The sequence below is a fragment of the Trachypithecus francoisi genome, unplaced genomic scaffold (genome assembly GCF_009764315.1).
Source record: "Trachypithecus francoisi isolate TF-2019V2 unplaced genomic scaffold, Tfra_2.0 Lachesis_group10, whole genome shotgun sequence".
NCBI classification, from domain to species: Eukaryota; Metazoa; Chordata; class Mammalia; order Primates; family Cercopithecidae; genus Trachypithecus; species Trachypithecus francoisi.
In genome coordinates this window covers 1,923,871-1,947,226 of record NW_022681455.1, presented here as the reverse complement: position 1 = coordinate 1,947,226, position 23,356 = coordinate 1,923,871, and the positions used below count along the sequence as shown (strand labels likewise).

The following is a 23,356-nucleotide window of genomic DNA, read 5'->3' as shown; positions in this document are numbered from 1 at the left end:
CGGGGTCGGAGAGAAGGGGGAGTCTAGATGGTAGGAGGAGTGTTGTGGGGGAGAAGAAAGAGGAGAGAGAGAGAGAGCATGCACAACCAAAAACCAAACCCAGACTTCCTGGTGTGTCATGAGGTTGTAGCAGTGCTGAGCCAGTGGCCTTGGAGATGGCAGTGCCACAGTATGTGGCTGCCGGCCCTTTGTGGTCCGAGATCCTGGGTTTAGAGCGTGGCTTCCAGCCTACCTGCTCACCTTTCCTTGACATCTGTGGCCTCCCAAAATGGGGGACCTACTATCAGTTAAAATCAGTTTTTAAGTGGCGTAGTTTCCCCTCCCCTCTTCATCCCTGCCTGTTCAGAATCTGTTTTCAACTCTCAGTCAGTGTTCACGGTTTTATGAAGGCTGAACTTCAGGAGGTGGGCACCTACCTGTAGGCACATAAGCTGGGATACATTCTGACGGGTCAGTGCCTGTGCTACGTAGGTTATTAAATATTTTGAATTTCACCCCTAGTTTAACAATATTTTTGAAATTCAGTTTTTATTCCAGCTCTACATGTGGATATGATAAACAGGTCTGTGTCCAGTTTAGGCCAGGAAATCTTAAACTTGTGGAAGCTGGTTGGTTTTGAGGTCCAGCTTCCTATGCAGTGTGGATTTTCTCCTCCTGTGGCAGCCTGACAACTTGTCTTCCAGTCTCCACAAGAAGATCCAGACAGGCCAGGAGCTTCTTACTGCAGATGTCTATGGACAGCTTCCTGTTGACCTAATCCCACTCCCCTTGATGGTTTCACCTTGGACTTTTATTGAACCCTTTGTAGTTCATTTTTTGTTATTAATAATGTATTTTAGCACTTCGTTTACTTGAAGGTACTGCTATTTTGTTTCCCTTTTGAATATGGCTCTCTAGCACAACGCTTCTTTCGTTCTTTTATGTCATTTCTCACTCATCACGCTGGGAAGCCACTTTAGTTTGTCAGCATGCCTCATGACAGGAGCACTTCCCAGAGGAGGTGGTTCCGTCAGGGCAGAGTGAACTACTGTCAGCTGGGGGGGCTGGCTCAGCTGCTGACGTGTTTTGTCTTCCAAAGCAATGCATTCTGCCACTTTGAAGCTACCCTGGATTCAGGGTCACAGGCTCCTGGATTTCCTCACCCCAAATGGTTGACTTCTTGCAACATTTCTTAAAAACCTTCGGTGGTTTTTGCATTGTTTGAATAAAGTTCGGACTTACTTGACTAAATTGCCTTCCAGAATGTGAGTTGGGTTAGGAATTCCCAAACTTTGTTAGAGGAATATTCGGCATGCCAGATGCTAACAGGTTTTATGTTAGCTTTCACCACCAGCTCTCTCTTTCTGGGGAGTGGGTATTCTCTCATTAAATAAATTGGGAACTACTGCTTACTAGATTGACCTCTTGCTGATTCACAAGGTCCCTTTGCATGTTGTAGGTTTTGAGAGATTCTAAGCTGTGTTAGTTTCCTGTGGCTTTTGAAACAGACTGAGTGGCCTAAAACAACACAGTTGACTTCTCACAGTTCTGGATGTCCAAAATCAAGGTGTATGTCAGAAAGGCCATGTTCCCTTTGGAGGCCTCAAGAGGAGAATTCCTTGCTTTCTTCTTTCAGCTTCTAGTGGCTGCTGGATCCTTTGATTAGGGCACATGGCCCTCATCTCTGCTTCTGTGGTCTCATAGCCTCCTCTTCTGACTGTGTGAAGTCTCCCACTGCCTCTTTCTTATAAGGACTCCTGTGATGGTGCTCAGTGTTCACCCAGATAATCCATGGTGATCTCCCTGGCAGAAGATCCTTAACTTCATCACATCTGCAAAGATGATTTTCTAATATGAGGTATCAGTCACAGATTTCAGTGGTTGAAATCTCAGGACATGGCTGTATCTTTTGGGGACCAATTTTTAACCTGCTGCGTTAACTCCACAGCTGACCCACTTTACTTGTTCATGGCTAAACACCCTTTTTTCACACTTCGCACACCTATTCCTCCTGCACCCAACTGCCTGTGCTGTTTATCTGCAGCATTTATCTTGGACTACGCAGCTCAAGTCTTTCTTCCTCTTTCACGATGTGTTCCTGTGAGTTCTGGCTTCCTTCTTTTCATTGCAAAGTAGTTTGGTTTATATATATATTTTTTAACACACTCTGCATCTCTTGCCTCATCTCTCTTGAAACGCTGTGCTGTTGTTGAACTTCTGGTGGTGTGGAATAGTGGATAAGAGTCTCTGGAGTCAGACTGTCTGAGTTGAAATCCCAGTTCCCCAGTTAATAGCTCTGTGACTTTGGGTAAGTCACTTAATTACTTCTGCCTAAATTCCATTGTCTGTAATGTGGGGATAATTAGAGTAAATACTTCTCTTCCTTGTGAGAATTGCCACAATTCTCACAAGAGACTGCCATGAACACAGCCTCTCGTATGATCGGGAACAATAGCTGTAAGCCACATGTGGCTGTCAAGCAGTTCAGTGTGACTAGCACACCCGAGGAACTGGATTTTTAAGATGGAAGCAATGCACAATATATTTCTGTTAAACATAACTTTCTTGTTTTGGTAAGACTACGTTAACATACATAAACACACTACCAGTCTTGTTGGTGTCGAATAATTTATTCAGTATATATTTTTCTGCATTCTAATATTATGGTGTTTATTAAATACTTTGTGCAGACGGTGCAGCTTATAGTGATACAAGTACATTATTTTGTTGAAACAAATTCGTAATTGCAATGTTTAATTTTTTATTTCAATTGCTTTTGAGGTACAAGAAGTTTTTGGTTACATGGATGAATTGTATGGTGGGGTAAAGTCTGAGATTTCAGTGCCCCTGTCACCCAAGTAGTGTACATGGTACCTAGCATGTAGATTTTTATCCGTCAGCCCCCAGAAATGTTTAAGTGATATATAAAATAAAGGTAATTAAATTACTTTTTAGTAAAGAAATATGGACAGTTTTTAAATTTGAAGTGAAGGCATACTACTGCTGCCGAGTGAGTACAGATACAGAAATTAATAGTGTGATCAAAGCAGTGGGAACAACAAGAGACTAGGGACCTCATGATGAATCTCATTTGCAATTGAATAAAAAATTTTAAAGAAAATGAAATGGGCAATATTAAGACATTTTCAAGAAATCTGTGGTAGATTTGATGAGTTTTTTCTCAAAGGTCAATAAAGAATTGATGCAAGTAATTGCCTGAAAGCAGAATTTAGTGTTTTGTTAGTCCGTTTTGCATTACTGTAAAGGAATACTTGAGACCACATAACTTATAGAGAAAAGAGGTTTATTTGGCTGTGAGTTCTGCAGATGTTAGCATGGCACTAACTAACACTCATTCATGAGGGATCTACCCCCGTGTCTCAAACACCTCCCACTAGACCCCACCTTCAACATTAAGGATCACATTTCAGCATGAGATTTGGAGGGACAAAAAATCTAAACTATATCAAATGTTCAGTAAATTAAAAAATTTTAACAGAGTATTAGCCTGTAACTTTGGCCACCTATAAAGTGTCTTGGATTCATGCACCATAGAGAAAGCCAGTTTAAGATGGAGAGATGGCAGAAGGAATTATTGCAGGTACCAAAATTTTGTTAGAAAATTATGAGAAGAGACAAAAATGTGTTTCACAAAAACTTAAAGATATTTTTAATACCGCCAAACAGTTGCCTGTAGACCACATGACCCATGTGAAATTTGAAACATTTCAATTACCTTCCTTTAGCTTTATATAAATTACACAGTGTGATGATTCACTGTCCAATTAATACAGACTTTAAGGTTTATAAAGAAATGTTGTAATTTTTTTGCCAAAAATAAATTTGTGGCAGAGGCATTTTTGAATGTTTTAAGAACATTCAATTCAAACATTTGAATGTTGCAAAGAATTTCAGATGGATATGAAAAAATTAATTTCTATCACAACAGACATATTTGACCCAGCTCTGTTAGGCCAAATTTTGTATTTATTGGAATTTTACAAGAGGTTGATATTTCTTTTATTGCTTCATTCCACTGTATTCCGAAGCTGGACAGAGTATAAGACAGTAGTTAACTTGGCAAAAAGTGTCATAGATACTAGTAGTTAAAATTGTCCAGTCTATAAGTGCAAATCCATGGATCATTGCTGGTTTATGGACCTGCTGAAAGAAATGGAAGACAATGAAGGCAGTGACCTTGTGATCTTTAGCAGCACTCATTGGTGGAATCCTGGACCAGTTTTACACAGATTTCTGTTGCATAATATTTACTCCAACCAAAGGTGATCTTTTGTTGAAACAAAAAGGGGCACTTGCCCCAGTATTCAGTACTTAAAAAGGGAATATGGACGAGGTGCAGTGGCTCACGCCTGTAATCTCAGCACTTTGGGAAGCTGAAGCAGGTGGATTACCTGAGGTCAGGAGTTCGAGACCAGCCTGACCAACATGGAGAAACCCCATCTCTACTAAAAATACAAAATTAGCCAGGTGTGGTGATGCACACCTATAATCTCAGCTATTCGGGAGGCTGAGGCAGGAGAATCACTTGAACCAGGGAGGCGGAGGTTGCAGTGAGCTGAGATCACGCCATTGCACTCCAGCCTGGGCAACAAGAGCAAAACTCTGTCTCAAAAAAAGAAAAAAAGGGAATATAGCAGTAGAGTTGATGTTTTCTGACTCAGATCAAAATCACACCACTTTTGAATGAACTAATTTGAAGCTCTCAGGAAAGGACAAGGTGATTTGTCAGCTAGCTAGGCAGATATTAGAATTTATGTTGAAATTGAAGGTTTTCATAATATAAGTCAGTAGTAATGATTAATCAATGTGCAAAAGATTTTAATTATAAATACCATTGTATACATTGGCTACAAAAACTAGAAAGAATTTGAAGAGCTCTTTGTTGATACTGATAAATTCAGAGTTGTTTTCCAAATTTTGCAAATACTCCTTTGAATCTGGTGTTAATACTGACTTGACACAAGAGTTAGTGAGCTTACTTAACTTGAACAGATACGGATTTGAAACTGATTTGCTTATACTTCAAAGTCAATCAGTTTTTCTTTCTTTCTTTTGTTTTTTTTGAAACAGTGTCTCACTCTGTCACCCAGGCTAGAATGTAGTAGCTAGCCTGGTCATAGTTCACTGCAGTCTTGAACTCTTGGGCTTTGGCAGTTCTCCTGTCCCAGCTTTCCAAGTAGCTAGGACTACAGGCCTGCCTCACCATGCCCAGCTTACTTTAAAATAACAAACGTTTTTTGTTTTTTTGGTACATGGTCTCATTCTGTCACCCAGGTTGAGTGCAGTGGTGTGATCATGGCACACTGCAGCCTTGACCTTCTGGACTGCAAGCATTCTTCCTGTGTCAGCCTGCTGAGCAGCTGAGACACACCCAACTAATTAAAAAAATATTGTTTTAAAAATGTTTTGTAGAAATGGGGTCTCACTATGTTGCCCAGGGTGGCCTTGAGCTCTTGGCCTCAAGCCATACTTTGGCTTTGGTTTGGCTTCCCAAAGTGCTGGAATTATAGGAAGGAGTCACCACGCCTGGCCCAAATCAGTTCTTTTAAACAAAGGTGAACCAGTTTTGTCAATGTACTCGTGAAAATTAAAGGAAAGTGATTTTTTGGATACTCAATTTAGTTGTGAGAAAACTTTTAAGTATATTTGGTGCAAGTTGGGTACATAAATTTACTTTTTCAGTGATCAGTTTTATGAAATCTAAATACAGATCAAATATTTCTGATGAAAATTTACATTTGAATTGTGATATGCCGTAAGTGTGAAATACAGTCATGTGCTGTATAATGACATGTAGATCAGTCAGCAAGGGACCACATACAATGAATGGTAGTCCCATAAGATACCATATTTTCACTGTACCTTTTCTATTTAGATATACAAATACTTACAATAGTGTGACAGTTGCCTACAGTATTCAGTACAGTAACATGCTGTACAGGTTGCAACCTAGGCACCATAAGACTATGTCATATCTCCTAGGTGTGTAGTTGACTCTGCTACCTAGGTTTGTGCATGTATACTCTGTGATGTTCATGTGATGATACATTTCTCAGAATGTATCCCCATTGTTATGTAACTCATTGACTGCATTGGATTTTGGAGAGTTTAATATGAAAAAGTATGTAAAATATCTGGATAATTTTTTATTAACACGTGCATAAAACATTCTAGATATATGTGTTAAATAAATGTATTATTAAAATTAATCTTTATCTCTTTCTTTTTACCTTTTTTAATTTGAATCCTGGAAAATTAAAAATTACATATGTGGCTCGCATTATATTTCTGTTGGCCAGTGCTGGCCTAAAATGTAAGAAGTATGTAGTGAATGAATGTTGGCATTAATGTTGTTGCCAATATGATGATGATGATGATGATGATGATGTAGTAGGTGAGTTGTTTCCTTGTCCTCTCACTAGATCATGTAAACTCAAATGTAGGAAATGCATCTTATTCTTATTTTCATTTACTCTGTCATGTTGCATAGTACATTAGATATTAATAGATGGTTATTAGCTGATTGATTGCTCCATGATCTGCTTTTGACACTGAAAATTCAGATCTCACTGTTTTTAAACCTCAGGATAAAGGTATAGATATCCCTTTAAATGAGCGTGGGCAAGCATGCACACACTTACTCACTGATACCCAAACACGCACAGTAGCACGTTGTTTAGTACACTTAAAGGGGGGATTGGTTTAAGCAGTGGCTTTTAATAGTGGATTATTGCAAGGATAATTGAAGATACTTAAATTTAAAACATTATTTTGTGCTAAACTGCATATGGGTTTTTATATAAATTTATTAATTTCTTTAAAAAACTGCTGTAGCATCTTATTTTGGTTGAAACATTTTTTATTTTGGTTGGGGGAGAGGTATTGTGGACATAACACTGTAATTAGAATTAGACAAATTGGTTTCATATTCTGCCAAGTTCTCTAACTAGCTCTATGACCTTGAACAAGGGATTTATGCTTTCTTCAATTTTCTGATCCGGAAAAATGAGGATAATATCAGCTACTTCACCAGGATGTTGTGAGATATAAATGGGAAAAAACATCTTAAGATTACTTGGCAACTGTAAGGAATTACAGAAATGTGAGATATTATTTTGATAGAAACAATAATAAATACTTTGAATACTGTATAGTGTAAGGTTGAAGAATGTATAAGGCAAACTAGGTCTATAGAAAGGTAATAGCTTAACTGTATGACTCAAATCTACAAAATACTGTCACATAGCCCAGATATATCATAAATATTAGCAGAGAATAGCTGGGAAACAGAAGTAGTTGTTAGACATTTAAGTATTATAAGATTAGACCAAAAGGTGCATATGGTCAGGTTAGACTGAATCGGAGACACCTGCTTTTCAGCTTCCACACTGAAGGTAAGACTCACTTCTGCCTTAGCCTAAGGGCCTGGCCAGATTGGCAATTTAGAGTTTAGTGCTATTGAGACCAAGATGTGGGTGGTGGTGCCCAATCCCTATTAGGCCAGGAGGTTATTTTTCCACCTAGAGAACTCCACTACCCTTACAAAAGCTCTGGTCTTTTTCAGTGGAATCTTGAAAAAATGTTTTCTATCAGTACCACTGAATAGAGATTTTAAAAAGTGTATGGTTGGAAAAGAGTTAAGCCCCCGTTGCTGTTGGCAAAATAAAGCAAAGCAACAAAATGAAAACAACCTAAAAGCATTAGTCCTGTAGAGGCTCAAACTGCAATCTCAGTATCTCGCCAACTGTTAGTTTTATCCCCTTTGTTTCTGTGGTAGAGCTAAGCTATCTAGAATCACACCATGATTGTACAGTCTACAAGGCAGTGATACTGGAAGACAGCTGCAAGCATGAAGGAGGCACAGACTTTTGGACTTTTAATATGTGATTCCCCTACGTCCACCCCAAGTAATTTTTGATGCCTTCTCTGGATGTCAGAACCCTAATACACAGTATAGCACAACCTAACAAATACAGAGATTTAGTAGCCCACAAAAATCGAGTTTTGCCGGGTGAACCTATCCCCAGGCACCACACCTCAGTGAAATCAACATTCTTTGTGCTAACTTGGAGCTCTCCTTGCCTGCAGTGACTTACAGTTGTTTTTACAAAATTTGATATATCCTCGGGCGCTGAACATGAGTTAGCTTTATTAGTTTAATGATCTGCACCTTTCTGGGTAAATGCTTACAGATTTCTGCATTTACGCTCCTGTATATATGCTTGAATTTTGTCTATTTTTTAGTAATTTTAAGTAACAAAATCACAGTTCTTAACTTGTATGTTTCTTCAGTGATTTACAATGTTTCCTGCCTAGCTGGAACTCTGTAGTGGCAGGGCAGATCTGAAATGCATCAGGGAGCTGATAAGTGACGTTTCTATCATGACATGCACATATTTTAAGAACGGTTTTAACTGGATTAATTACATCCTTGAAAGAAATTGGGTTAAAAAGAACAAGAATATTTTAAAATAGTTAACTCTGTGCTTAACCAACAGCAGTATTTCAGTAGCAGACTGTTAAATTAATGTACAGTGAAATAGGAAAAGATACAGTCATCAGTATTTATGTATCCTTTTGTTATTCTTACGACCTTTTTAAAGCCATAAACAAAAGGACATTTGTTTTGCCTTCCTGCCTTAGCCAGGACACAAATTATAAAAAGAAATGCACAAGGAAACATTAATAAATCAAGTAAATACTGAAATTTCATAATTCTTCTCTTTTTACTGCAGTTTTTTTCCTTCCAAATTTAAAGTTTTTCATTAAGCATGGCCTTGCACACTGGACAAAGTGCAGCTCTGTTTTAGAGTACCTGCAAAACATCATTTCCTCTATAAATCACTCGAGTGATTAGAACTGCAAAGCGTGGACTTTGCAAAGAAACAGCCTTTAATTGTATGGCCTGTCACTTTGAGAGATAGTGAGAAAGGGAGGAGAGAGGAACTCTAATTTTATATTTCGTACAGTTTTAATTTTTTAATGTGTATAGCTATTTACTGCAAAGAGGTTATTTCAGTGTGAAGTTTACTGTTAATTTATTATTAACTTCCCTACACACCTATACAAATCTTTATTAATGTATTTGGAACCCTGAGTTCTAAAAACTTTCAGCTAGTATATTCTAAACTTGAAAGGAGTTATTCACATCAGCACTGAACTGGCCAGTTAGGCAGATCTTTAAAAGGATTTGATAGGGATATTCTTCTTGTATTTCCTGTGTATTTTCCCAATCCTGATTTCATGCTCATGTGTAGTGATTTATTTTTCCAGGGCACTGTGCCATCCAGTATAGAAGAGGTCAGTGTGGTAGTATTTCATAGCTTTTCTTTCATCCACAAAGCCTTGCCACCTTCTGTCCATGACTCATGCATCTACTGGTGTTCTCTGATAGCAAGAACATTTTGATTAGCTATACAGGTTACCTGGCTATTATTCTCGTCCTGTCCACATGTGGGTGGATGTGTGTGAAATCTGGAGGTCCTAGCCAAAGTTGAAACATAATCCTATCTAGGCCAGGAAATGCCTGGCTTCCCAGATACTTCTCAGAGCAATAGGGCAGGGACTAAATTTCTTACTTCCTTCCTGTCCTTCTCCATCCCATAACACCTGTGGTTCAAATGGGTGTTTGATAGTATTTTATGTGAAAATATCTCTAGGCCCATCATTATCCATTCTAATAGTATCCATTATAGAGGGATCGATCCTATTAGTGAAGCAAATTGCCATATAAATAATTTATTACGAGTAGACATAGTTTAAATCCATGTTCTACCTACTAACTATTAGACCTGAGCTATTACCTCTCAATTCACCTCAGATTCCTCATTTGTAAAATCGAGATGAAAACAGTACCAATGAAATGGGGTTATATGTGAAGAGTTAAAAAGATACTGAATGCAGAGCACTTAGTACATGCCGGGTGTATACCAAGTGCTGTACAAGTGCTCACTATTCTTAGTACTGCTGTCATCATTTGTACTAATAGTAGTCCACATGACTTTTTTTTTTTTTCTCTGATGGATAAAAACTTCAGTATGAGTGGAAAGAATGGGAGGGAGGGAGAGAGTGGAAAATAGAGGTTCAAACAAAAGGAACTTACGTTAAGAAAAAAAAAAGGAAAACCAGTGAGATACTGTATTGCTTGGGCATGCTTGTATTCATGTAGTGATGAGCAGGCGGACTCACCTTTGCTGTATCTATGTATTTTGTACCACCCAGCACACACATAAGCTGTTAATAGATGCCTTTGGATTTGCAGATGTTCCTTAACTTACAGTGGGGGTCTGTCCCTATAAATCCTTTGTACGTTGAAAATATCGAAAGTACAGTTTTGATTTACAGTGTTTTCAACGTATTATGGATTTATCTTAGACTCCATTGTGAGTTGAGGAGTGCACTGAATGTGTACCGTTTTCATACCATCATAGAGTTGAAGAATTATAGGTGGAACCATCATAAGTTGGGGACTGGTTGTCCTTTCGAGGCTTTTCCAGCATTTCTGGGACTGTATTTATTGAAGTATCTGTGTGTATGTGGGCTGTTTTTCTCCTAATCATTTAATTAGAAATTAATCTTTCTATACCGTACCAACAATTGCTTCCTTTGTACCTGCTTGTTTTAAACCCTTTAGTCTCATTTTCCTTATAGAGTTTGCCTAAATTATAGAGAATTATTTTAGTATGTTGAAGTTAGTATTATTACACATGTTGAGTTGTGCAAAGATGTGCGCTCCTGAGTTCACATTGTGTTTGCATTCTTCCTTGCTCTAATATTATACTAAGGGTTTGCAATAATCATTTGCAATATAAAAGAGACTGAAGATTTGCTAGCCTGCTTCAAAATATCAGGTTTTGAGTGGCTTTTATTGGAGGTGAAAATTAGTCGATTTTATACATGTTCTTGATACTTTTAAGAACAAACCAAATGGTAAAACACAGCCTACTAGAAAAATAGGTATAGTGTATATATAACTCCCTGAAAAAAAAATTAAGGTCACGAACACCAAAAACTCTATCATGTTAATACTAGTCAAAAAATGAAAAAACACGTTTGTACCATTTTTAAAAAGCTATCACATTGGGGAACATTTTTTAAAATTAGTCTTTTAGGACATTTCTTCCCTGTTTGATATTTTTTATATGTAAATCTTTTTTTTTTTTTTCTTATCAAACTAACCATGGACATAACATAACATTGCAATCTATTGAAACTGTGTATGTTTTGGGGGAGAGAATTCTGTGCCATGGTAGACCAGTATATAGGATGATTGAAAGCCTCTGGCCTCTTTCTGAAAGGTTGATACCTTGTGTTAGCCTTACACTCATCACCCAATACTAGAGAAGGTATTGTGTCTGGCCACAGAGCGGCTCTCTTTTCTTGATGTGTTTGAGGTGTATGTGCAACCACTGAGCACCTGTTTGCAAGGCTATTGCCCTTGAAAGGAGGGAAGGGGTGGCTATGTAAAGAGTATCTTAGCTGCTGGACATAAGCAATTCTTCATTATTCAGAGGTTATTGATCATGTTGCTGGATTGCAGTGCTTCCCTCTACCAGGAGGTAAATCAAAGGAAGTGAAAGTTGTTTCTTTGATGACAGCAGCTTTTATGGGGAAATATTTTTCACCTTTAAAGACTATAGGAGATGGGAGTTATTTCTATGTTTTAAATATTGATGGTATCCTCATTTCCTCTCTACTAATCAGTTAATTATTGCTCTATCGTTAATTATTGGCTCTATTCTTGTTCTTCACTTTGGTAATTCCATTTGTCTATTTTACCTGGTTCTCAATTGTGGTCATTAGTGCAGCCTCTTCATTTTAGATATTTACTCAGTATTTTTTAGTGCAAAATTCTGAGGTCTGGGAGTCCAGGGACCTGGTTTTCATTTTTATTTTTTGGTTGCAGGTTCTGCTACTTCATAACTGTGACTGTAAAATAAATATTTACCTGTTTTGAATCCGAATTTCCTGATCTGTAAAGTGAGAGGGTTGGATTAATTAATCCCCATAGTCTTTTGAATTTTGTGAGTCTGACAGAGATTTTGTCCAATGATTTGTGTTACAAACATAACCTAGGTATAAATACTTTTATGTTATATTCAGTCTCTGTATTCTTCACAGCAGTGGTTAAATCATTGGAAGCTTTCAGTCTCATTCAAAACAGCATAATTTGTTAATCATTGAAGCGTTCGTATATTGCTTATTGGAGGTACAGATTACCTTGATATTGTAATTCCAATTAGCTGGGAAGATGTTTTAGGAGTAATTAGACAACATAGAGTTAAAGAACATAAAAAGGCAGTGGAAACGAGTGCTTTCTCTTCTTGCAGAAGGGGATATTCTATTTCCTGATGCTTGAAATGATCTAAACAAAGAGATTCATTTTATTAGTGGCATGGTTTCTTTAGCCCAGTACCATGACCTTATCCTGTTCAAAGAAGCTGCCACAGGGTGCTTAAGTAGAAACATACAGTATGATTTAGCATGCAGTTCAGAGGGGCCAGGTTCTCACATTGCATATAAGAAAGTTCCCTTTTCATTTGTCTGTCTGGGCTATTCATTCATCTGTATTACAAGAGAAGAGAAAAATACTTGTCTTTCTGTGTTGCAGGAGGATGGCTTGCCCTCATACATAATGTGTTTGGATGGGGTGTGTAGGGTGTGTGTGTGGATGTGATATCAGTCTTTTTTCAGCCACCTGTGATCATTGAGAGAAGGGGGAAACTTTCTGTGTTTCTCTCAGCTTTTCATAGTTGTGAAATTTTAGATAGTTGTCATATTGTAGTCAAAACATGATTCTGTGAATTTTGGAATTGCTCTTTAATTTTTACATAACTCTGTCTAGAACATTTCTGAGTACTCCATGAAAAGTGAGGGTCCATCCCCTCGGAAGAACGGGAGAGGCATCGGGAACACTGAAACCTGGCCCCATGGGACCCTGGTGCCCTGCCCTTTGGCCCCAAAGCCGGATTTACAACCACCAGCAATCTAAATCCACCTCCAAACAACACTGAACCACTGCATGGGCAGTGCAAGTGCCCCCAAAACCCAGACCTGGAAATTCTCAGGTGCTGTGTCCTTTCTCCCTCCTTTGAGCTCAGGAGTGTTCTAAAATTACATGACTTCTCTGCGTTTGGGTCACTTGATTAAAACTGGAAGCACTGTTTAATCATAAAACACCCTGTAATGGAAAATGACTGAATCAATTTGGTTTGAAAATACATCTTTTATGGTCTTTTATTATTTTGTTGGGTTTTGACATGTTTTGGTGCCAGGTAGAGGAGTGAAAGGAAGGAGATTATTTTCTACTTCAAAACAATGGATGGCTAGGATTCTAGTCCTGGCTTTGTCTGTAACTAGTGTGATATTAGAAAACTTGGCTAACCCCCCCGTGCCTCAGTTACCTGAGATGCTAAATACCTGCCCACTTTCCTAGCTTAGTTCTTGTGAGAGTAGGATGGGTGGTTCACACCTGTAATCCCAGCACTTTGAGAGGCTGAGGCAGGTGGATCACCTGAGGTCAGGGGTTTGAGAACAGCCTGGCCAACATGGTGAAACCTGTCTCTACTAAAAATACAAAAAGTTAGCTGGGTGTGGTGGTGGGTGCTTGTAATCTCAGTTACTCAGGAGGCTGAGGCAGAAGAATCACTTGAACCTGGGAGGTGGAGGTCGCAGTGAGCCGAAATTGTGCTATTGTACAGTAGCCTGGGCAACAGGAGCGAAATTCTGTCTCAAAAGAAAAAAAAAAAAAGGAAAATATTTCTGTGTCTTGAAATTGTTAAAGCCATGGTGATTGCTCAAAATAGTGTGGTATTTAATATAAAATAGTTACCCTTCGTAGCCCGTGTGTGAAATTAAACTTAAAAGGGTCACATTGGGACATTATTTTTACAATTAAAAAGTTTTCTGTAACAAGGATTGAACCTAGGCAGGACTTTATACCAGATTAATTGTGTTCATACTGAATGAGTTACAGATTTAGTCTATTTGTTCCTTGGTTTCAGAGGAGTCAAGCGTCAGAACTTAATGGTAGTTGTAGGTTCTCATTTGCTATGACATTTCAGTCGTTAGTCTGATTGGAGCATTCTTTATCAGCCCTGTGCTTCAAGAGGAGGCGGAAACCACCATCCTGTTGGCTTGGCGGACGTCTGCCTGCTCAGATACTGCGTCTCTCCTGGAGTCCCCAGGGCCTGGGGAAAGGACGAGGGGGCAGCCAGCTGGGCCCCCTGGGCTGGGGACCAGGAGCCCTCGCTCGGCTCGTTTCCCACTCATTGTGCGGCCCAGGCCCTATCACTCGAGAGGCCTGGCAAGGAAGTGAGGAGGAAGCCGGTGCCACTACTGGTTCAGAATGTTCCAGTGTGGTTGGAAAGTCTGAGAAGCAGCCTGGGTGAGAAGAACAAGACCTTATTGACAGGGTTCAGTCCTGGTCAGGTCTGTTTCACATCAGCTCTCTAAATAATCACAGCTCTTCCCACCTCAGGGATCTCTCGCACGTTGCACGTTTACTTCTGGCTTTTTTTTTTTTTTTTTTTAAACATTTAATGTAGCTATGGTAGAACACAAAGCATTCGAACTTTTTATTCCAAGAGAATGATTAAAAGTATAGTGTTGCCTGCTTCAAAACAAGAATAGCGAAACAAAGCCCAAACTTGGTACTTGACGTGGCTTTCCAACCTACTGCCAAATTATTATTCTTGTTGAAAATATTTTTTTATTAAACTGTTTTCTCATTGATTGATTTATAGGGATATTGATTGTCCTAAATAACATTTTCAATGGTTGTGTAGCCCGACTTGGCTTGTCATGGTCTGAATTGATCAGTGTCATTATCTAACTTAGATAGTGGTCAGTGTCATTATCTCACATATATTTTAGATACGTAAAAACCATAAGAATTGTAAGAATGGCATTAAAAAAGAATATACCAAACATTTTCTCTTCTCCACATGAATCTACAAACTAGAATATTTACCTCAAGAAGTTAGAAGAAAATCTGCTGGAGATTTTAGGCCTGGCATGGTGGCTCACGCCTGAATCCCAGCCTTTGGGAGGCCAAGGCAGGCAGATCACATGAGGTCTGGAGTTCCAGATCAGCCTGCCAACATGGTGAAAATCCGTCTCGACTAAAAATACGAACATTAGCTGGGGGTGGTGCCACTCACCTGTAATCCCAGCTATTCAGGAGGCTGAGGCACAAGAATCGCTTGAACCCGGAGGCAGAGGTTGCAGTGAGCCGAGCTAACACCACTGCACTCCGGCCTGGGTGAAAGAGCAAGATTCCATCTTAAAAAAGAAGAAGAAAAAGAAGAAGAAGAAAATCTACTCCAGGTTTTAATGAACCACAGAATGTGTTCCTTGTATGCTTCGCCTTGTCATTCTGCCTGAATTTATGCATGACTTCTGCATTAATGTAGTAAACACTCGCTTGGCAGTCCTTTCATTTTCAGAACCCATAGGGTATCTCCAATTCCAGCTTTTGGTCAAGTAATAAGAAAAGTTTTTTTTTTTTTTCCTGGAATATCTGGTAGGAGCTTTTGAAGCTCAAAGGGATATTTAAAGCCTATTCAAATTGAAGAAACTGAAGAAAATCCAACCATCCCCAACCACTTTTGAGGACACGAATTTCCAGTGGTTGGAGCTTCTCATTTTTATCTTTTAGTCTGAATGAGATGGATGAGGACCCTCTGGTTGGGCAGAAAGCAGAGGAGCAATTATGGGATTGACTGCAAAATGTCTAACCAGTTTAAGAGGCTGGTGACTTTTTATAGCACCTCCAGAATGGTGATTTTTGAACTTTTGACCTATTAAATAGTTTAATTATATGTCTCTCATGCTTTCTGTCTAAAAGTGGCTCATGAAATATAGTAGGTCAAATGAAGACCCCTACCGGAAATTTTAACAAGAATTATTAAGAACCAGTTGAGAATCTCTGTATTTTGTCGGATACCTTCATTTTAAGGCAGGAATTAGCTATATGATTTAAGATTAATAAAAAGGAAATGCTTATGAGTTTACAAAAAAGAGAATATCTTCTTTTTTTCAGAGTGTATATGTGTGTGTGCATAATAATACAAATCTGATCCCCATCCCTGCTCCCTGCCACCTTAAAACCCTTTCAAGCCTTCAGTGATTTTCCAGAACCTTTAGGGTTAACAGCCAGCTATGGCCATTGCCTGGAAGGGCCAGCCGTCCATAGGTACTTGCCTTCCTCCACGTCCCTGGCCTTCTTTATTCTGCCATGGAGTCTTTTCCTCCTCACACTAGCCCTTCCATGTCCCCAACCCACGTAGCTCCCATCTTATCAATTCCCCAGTGATTCTTTTTCTCTTTCCCGCTGGAGACAGGGTCTCCCTCTGCTACCCAGGCTGGAGTGCAGTTTTGCAATCATGGCTTACTCCAGACTCGAACTCCCAGGTTCAAATGATCCTCCCACCTCAGCCTCCCAAGTAGCTGGTACCACAGGCATGGGCCACCATGCCTGGCTAATTTTTAAAGATGTTTTAGACTGGGCCTGGTGGCTCATATCTGTAATTTAGCAATTTGGGAGGCCAAGGTAGGAAGATCACTTGTGTCCAGGAGTTTGACACCAGCCTGGGCAACATAGTGAGACCCCATCTCCACCAATTTTTTGTTTTGTTTTGTTTTAATAGTGGTAGGGTCTCACTATGTTGCTCAGGCTGGTCTCCAACTCTTGAATGCAAGTGATCCTCCTGCCTTGACCTCCCAAAGTACTGGGATTACAGGTGTGAGCCACTGTGCCTGGCCCCCAGTGATCTTTTTTAACAACCCCTCAAAATTACTAAGATTTCTTTATGTTGCTATGATACCAAGGCATTCTGCCCCCATATTTTGCATGTTTCACACAACTAGTAAGTGGCAAAACCTAAACCCAAATCCATCTGATTCTGGAACTTCATGCTGTCTGTTGATGCTTATCACTTCCTGGATTTCGTTTTCATCCTCTGTCTTCTGTGGAGCTCAAATGAATACTACTTGTGAAAATGCTTTGTGTATAGTGGAACACCATGTGGTATTTATCGACATTATAGGTAGCCTTTTAAATGCTTTTCTCAAAACTCTTCGTCTGGACCACCTTTCTATACCACTATAAGACTGACGTTTTGCAATTTTTCCTTTCTTCCCAGGATGGTTCCTACCTGGCTGAGTTCCTGCTGGAGAAAGGCTACGAGGTGGGTGACTCAATGGGAAGCAGGCGCAGGCTGGAGGGATTGCTCGCATGCAGTGGCCACATGCTTCCTCTGCTGCCATCCTCCTGAGTGTGTTTTCCACTGAAACGCAGATAACAAATCAGAATCCAGGGAAGAATGTGTCTTTGGGCTTGTGGGCCTGCCAACCCATTGTGCTGTTTATCTGCTGGTGAGCACTGGTGGCTCCCCTGCACTCACAGTGTTCAGCTGTGGTGCACACTTCCCACATTCTCCGATAACGCAGCAGCCTGTGCAAGCTGAAGCTGTAACATTATTCGGGTTAATTTATGATGTAATGTGTTTCATAAGAAAGTCTTACTCACAGTGAAGTCACTTAATTCAGAAATTACAGAGAGCAATAAAAACCAAGCTGATCGTTGACAAACGAATGAAAAATTTATACCTGGAGGTTTTCCTTTCTAAAAGGCAACCATATATTTTATGGAGCTGAAACTTCTAGGTTTGCTGCTTTTGTCGTTGTCTTCACCATTTCTCTTTACTTTAAAAGAAACAGTAGTTTTATATATTAATTTTGATGTGCTAAGTATGTACAACTTAATTTTTTAAAGAACGTTTTCCAGATATATACATGTACATAAATTCATGCTATAACAGAAAAAAAAAACCTTTACAGTGGCCCATATGCTCTGATCTGCTTTATGAATGTTTACGTTAATAATTTAGGATTGTCTGTTTATTCTAATAGTTGGTACATTGTTTTAAAAATGTGTAATTTGGGCAAATGGAAACAACAGGAAAGAATTTGGCATCTAAATGCCAACATTATTTGAAGAAAAAAAGTTAATTTCTTTTAACTCATAATCTGAGAGCCAGAGCCTTGACTTTTAGACTTGAAGAAGTAACAGTAGATGTGTTTAGCACCTTCTGTACCCTTTTCTAATAGCTAATGCTACATTTTGTAATTATATCAAAATAAAACATGGAATTATGAAAGTACATGTGTATACATATGTCCATATGCATAAGTTGCTATAATAATCGAGAAAGAACTACAAACTCTACAGAGCAGAGAGTTTTAGAGTAGATGATGTGTAGTACAAAGTGTTGGTTTTAGAGAAAGACCTATATTTACTCAGGCTAGATTAACCTAAGGCCTGAATGTCTGTTAAAAGGAATAGCTTGGCAGAGAGATGCCCATACTGTGTTTCAGATGTTTGGGACCAGCTGAGAGATGTTTGATGGCTAGAGAGGAATTAGTGATGTTGTTGTGTATTGAGTGAACCTAGAAAAGGAGCTAGCTGGAGCAGAAATCACTGCACTTGTGAAGAGTGTAATTTGGGCAAATGGAAACACAGCAGGAAAGAATTTGAGTGAGGTGGCATGTCAGAAGTGATGCTCAAAACCACATGAGTGTTGGGATCCGCTCTTCCGGGGACAGGGTGGGCTGAGACTGGAGGTGAGGGTGGTGTTAACAGGCAGCGCCTGTGTCTAGTCCAGAGGAGGAGGGAGCACGGCTTTGCACTACAGTGATGGTAGACCCAGTGACAGTGACAGAGCGAGTTTGGATGTGTAGATGGTAACCATTCTCAAGCACATGGTACTGTTAGTGTTACTTGAAAAGGCAGAGAAGCAGATCTCTGTTTAGGTGTCCCTTGTTAAGGAACTAGCAGACTTCAGAAGACAAGAAGGATGAGAGATTTGCAAATAGATGTAACAAGAGCCTAGGACTGCCTGATAAGCTGCAGATGTTTTTGCGGTATTTGAAATCGTAAGAGCAGATTTTATTCTGATACAAAAAGACAATAGAAGGCCCACTTGACAAATCATAGTTAATGGGAGGAATTTATCACTGAAACAATGGTTGAGAGAGAAAACAGGTTTAGGAGAGAGAGATCCGTAAACTCATAGAAGGAAACATGGGTGACAATATAGCGGGAAAGTACACAGCCACAAAGCATAATCAGAAATTAATTCTCTTCCTAGTCCAGGGAAATGTGAGCTGTCTGCATATTGTGGGACTGTAAGTGTGTTTATCCATACTGTATTCAATTTTAATAGGCTGCTGTCCTCAATTTTAAGAGATTGGTATAATTGGAGAATAAACCATTAAGAGGAATCTGATGGTGGCACAGGCTTTATGTTTTTATGCTTATGTCAAAGTAAATGTTAGAGTAATTTTTCAAATTGGCTGCATTGGAAAATGTCCTGATTTATCAGTGGCATCCCTGATTTTTGAAGGCCATGAGTAAAAGAAGAGGATTAGTGGATTGCATGAAGTAGGATGAGAGAGGGACATATTTTATTACGTGTGAACTTGGGGTGGGGGCAGTGGTCGTGGTCAGCATCAACAATTTCGGATGCTTAGAGACTTCAGGCTCTCAAGCTTTAGTGTGCATCAGAATCAGGCCCTGTTAAGACACAGAAGGCTGGTTCAGGGCTCTGGGAATTGTTCTTTCTAACATGACCCCAGTCAGTGTGACGTTGCTTGCCTGGGTACTACAAATAGAGAAACCATCACAACTAAAGGTTTAGATGAGATCAGGTGATTGATTGCATCATATGATGAAGTTGAACAAGGTACCCTAAGATGTTTTAAATCCGTGAGGCCTTGCTTCTCTGGGTTACCGTATTATTTTGAATCTAGCCTTTGTGTGAGGTCTATTGCAAAGGTTAGGAACAGCTGGAAATAACCTACTTGGGGATAGCAGAGGACAAACCAGGAACAGATAAACACTGTGAAGAAGAGGCTTGATGCTGAGGCTGAGTTGTTCTTTCTAGAAAAGAAAGGCACACTGGTTGGTTAGCAGCGGTAAGGCCAGTTGTGCATTTTGAAACTGGGAAGCATGGGCAATGTGGAGAGACCACAGCCACTTGAAGGGGAGTGTGCAGGAGGCAGAGCTAGGTTGGTGGGGTAGGATGATGGGTGGTGTAGGCAAAAACAAACCCTGTGTGTGGAATTCATGTAGCGCTCTTACACGTACTCCTTTACTTTTTCTCCCATCAGAAAAGCAAAATGAAAGTAGAAATAACTTAGCCTTAAAGCAAAAATAGGCATTTGCGGATGACTTGAAAAGCAATAGCGTATACTAACAGATTGATTAGTTATGGTTAATCACTTTGTATCACCTCACGCACATTTAGATTCCTGAAGCCGTGAGGCCTCGCCATCAAATGTGGCCACTGAAATCCACATCTCTGAATGAACCGTTTGAAGTGAAAAAGTGAAGGGTTACTTCTCACTGAGAAAAGCCTCAATTTAGAAGTTTAAAATGACAGTTTTTAATGTTGTTGCTTGAATTTTGCTCAGGATTAAATGTTAAGGAGAGCATAAGGAGAATGGATGTAACACTCATTCATTCTTTATTACTTATAGGTGTCATCTCATAATGAGGAAACCCAAAAATTGTTGAGTTTTATGGACGATCACTCTTTGATACTTGATACACTTAATTCTACACATTGCTGAAGTGCAGAGGATCATTCTCCTTTATCCCTGTTGACCAGTACAGAGCCAGAGGGGTGGACAAGGTGGTTAGCTCGCTGTGGCAAAGGAGCCTCAGGCTGGCCACTGGACACCTGTGTCTCACTCTTCCTCTGCCACTTGCAGGCTCCGTGACCCTGGGCAAGTCACTCGACACCTCTGAAACTTAGTTGCCTTTTCTGTAAATGGGGATGATAAGCACACCTATCTCCGGAGGTGGTTGCGAAGATTAGATAAGACAGTGCATGGAAAATACTTAGCCCGGTGGAGTTCTGTGGGACTTACGGGCTTATTGATACGGAGCTGGCAGAGTGACATGGGGTCTAATGTGGACAAGCCAGTGGACACGGATCTTTAATCGGCTCTTTAGTTGGATTCGTTAATCAGCATTCCTGAGTAGCAGGCATGTTCTGTTGCCTAGGATGCTGGAGCTGTTTGCATTTCTTCCTGTCATAAGGGAAAACGGAGGATTGACAGAAATGAAACTTTTTATGAAAGCATGTTCTAGTTCCAAGTGTGTTTCCAGCACCACTGTTAGCAGATAAACCAGCAGCACACTTTTGTGCCCATTTTGCACTAAGTACAGAGGAAAACCAGAGAAGTAAAGACAATGTTGAACCCTTTAAAAGCTAAAATCTGGGACTATATGACAAATCTATATTGAATAACTTAGTAACAGCTACAACACAATGTATAAGAATTTAAAATAAAGAATAGGTAAATTGTGACATGAAGGATCAGCATAGAAAAGAAATGGATGTAGGGACAGTCCGATTGTTGCCTCTGGGACATTTTTTGTTAGAACATGGAGTTGCTATACTGTCTTAATCTATGAGAATCCTTGAACTATTCTTCCTCTGGATTGTTATCCCAGATTAGAAAAAAGGCGAAGCTTTTATGGATTTCATTTTGAAACTGTACTGAGTGTTGGCAGGGTTGACCAAGTCTATGTTCTTTAACATTGCCACTCACTAGCTGTGTTATCTCAGGCAATGTCCTCATTCATGGAATGGTACCAGTATTATTATAGTAAGGTTCTTGTGATGATTAAGTCATTTGATACATACAGAGAACAGTGTCTAGTACATGATCATTGCTGTGTAAGTGTTAGCTATTGATACTACTTAAATAATCTGTACTTTTCAAAAGGTGAGTGACATTAACTATCCCTGGGAGTCATCCTTGCCTCCAAGAGAAATCTAGACACTAAGAATTTGAAATTCAGTGATAATAATTTTCCATTTTCGTGATCATAATTAATAAATAATAAAGCATTTCTGTTATTTTCCTCATCTGACTGTGGATTTTGAAGTTAAACCAACTTTGTTTTAAATGGAAAGAACTTGAAATTTTCCTTTTTATCACCTTGTTAAGTGGGACATGAAATTTGTCAAAAAACTCATTTTCATTTAGTATAAGACCTCAGTGTTTCAGAATTATATTTTGTGTCTGGACGACTTTAATTTTGTAATGATTTTGATTAAGTTTATATAAAGCCAAATTCAGCTCTTTTATCTTTTCAGTTTGGTTCCTAATACCTCATGTCTTTTTCTCCCAAAATCCTTATAAAAACAAACAGAAAGCTCTATGTACATCCCTTCCGTAAAGAGAAAGCCGCTAATCTCAAATTCTTAACTAGATTATGCAGTTTGCACACATTTTGGCTTGTGTTGAAGCCTGTGTCTCACCTGTCTCAGAAGCAGACAGACCTAGCTTTCATTCGTTCTTAGAATAATACCTGCTGTCATGGATTAGCATTTGGCAGGTCTTTCTTTCCATGTGTACACATACCAAATGGTGGGAGTTAGAGGAAATTAAAACACTTGATCTGAAAAAAAAAGCAACTAGTGCTTAATGCTTTTGATTTTTAACGTGACAGTAAAGTCTTGGTTGTGATTGGCTGTGACTTCGTGTAGTTGTCTGCATTTTACATGGAATGCATCAAAATCATTTCATATTTTTGTCAAAGCTTTTTATATTTATATGTAATGAATACATATTAATAAATGGCATCTCTCTATATTTTGGGCTGTTGGAATATGTGACTTCCCCAGAATCCAGCAATCCAGAGAAGATAGCCTAAATAATACTATTGTTATTCTTTTCACTGTCAAAGTTAAATTACTGTTTTTAGAGGATAGACATTCTTTTCTATTTAATAAAACAGAATTTACATCTGAGAAATCTATTTCAGAAGTAACTTTGATAGTAAACACAAGTTTTGCTATGTATAAGTATATATGTGAAATACATACTTTTTGTTAAAATTAAGTTTGTAGAGCAGTTCAACTTTACAATTAACTAGCAAGCTGAAAAATGGGAGATCATGAAGTAGAACAGATAAGCTTAATATTAGTGTTTTCTCCACGTCTAAATTAGGAAGTAGATATGTATAGCCAGATCTCAATTTAATGCTTCCTAGGGTTGAATGTTTGCCTTCTCAAATGTCAACCAAGTTTGTGAAGTTCCTTTCCCAAAATATTTTCATGTTTACCAACTTTTCTTGGGTTTCGTTCTTTTGAAAAATAATGTTGATGAGTGCTTTTCTCCCAAAGCAGCCCACCCACAGAAATATTAATTGTGGGTGTGTTGTATCTTTCGCAGAAGTCAGTTTCTCATGTATGCCATTTAAAATGATGACATTTCTTTCTGTTTGAAAGAAAGTCTTATATTCTTATAATTTACCTCCATATTTGGAATATTTGAG

General features: G+C 39.0%; 1 protein-coding gene across 5 annotated transcripts in view; it reads left to right on the top strand.

Annotated features, from left to right (window-relative positions):
* The window catches only part of GMDS (GDP-mannose 4,6-dehydratase), a 632,097-nt gene that overhangs the window by 105,832 nt on the left and 502,909 nt on the right, over nt 1–23,356 (top strand). For 4 of the 5 annotated variants that reach the window (XM_033216043.1, XM_033216041.1, XM_033216044.1 and 1 more), the window contains exon 2: nt 17,145–17,189. In XM_033216043.1, the coding sequence (XP_033071934.1) occupies nt 17,145–17,189 (45 nt within the window). Of the gene's footprint in view, nt 1–2,210; nt 2,288–17,144; nt 17,190–23,356 lie in introns of those variants that run through there. The other variant, XM_033216046.1, reaches the window with a different exon arrangement.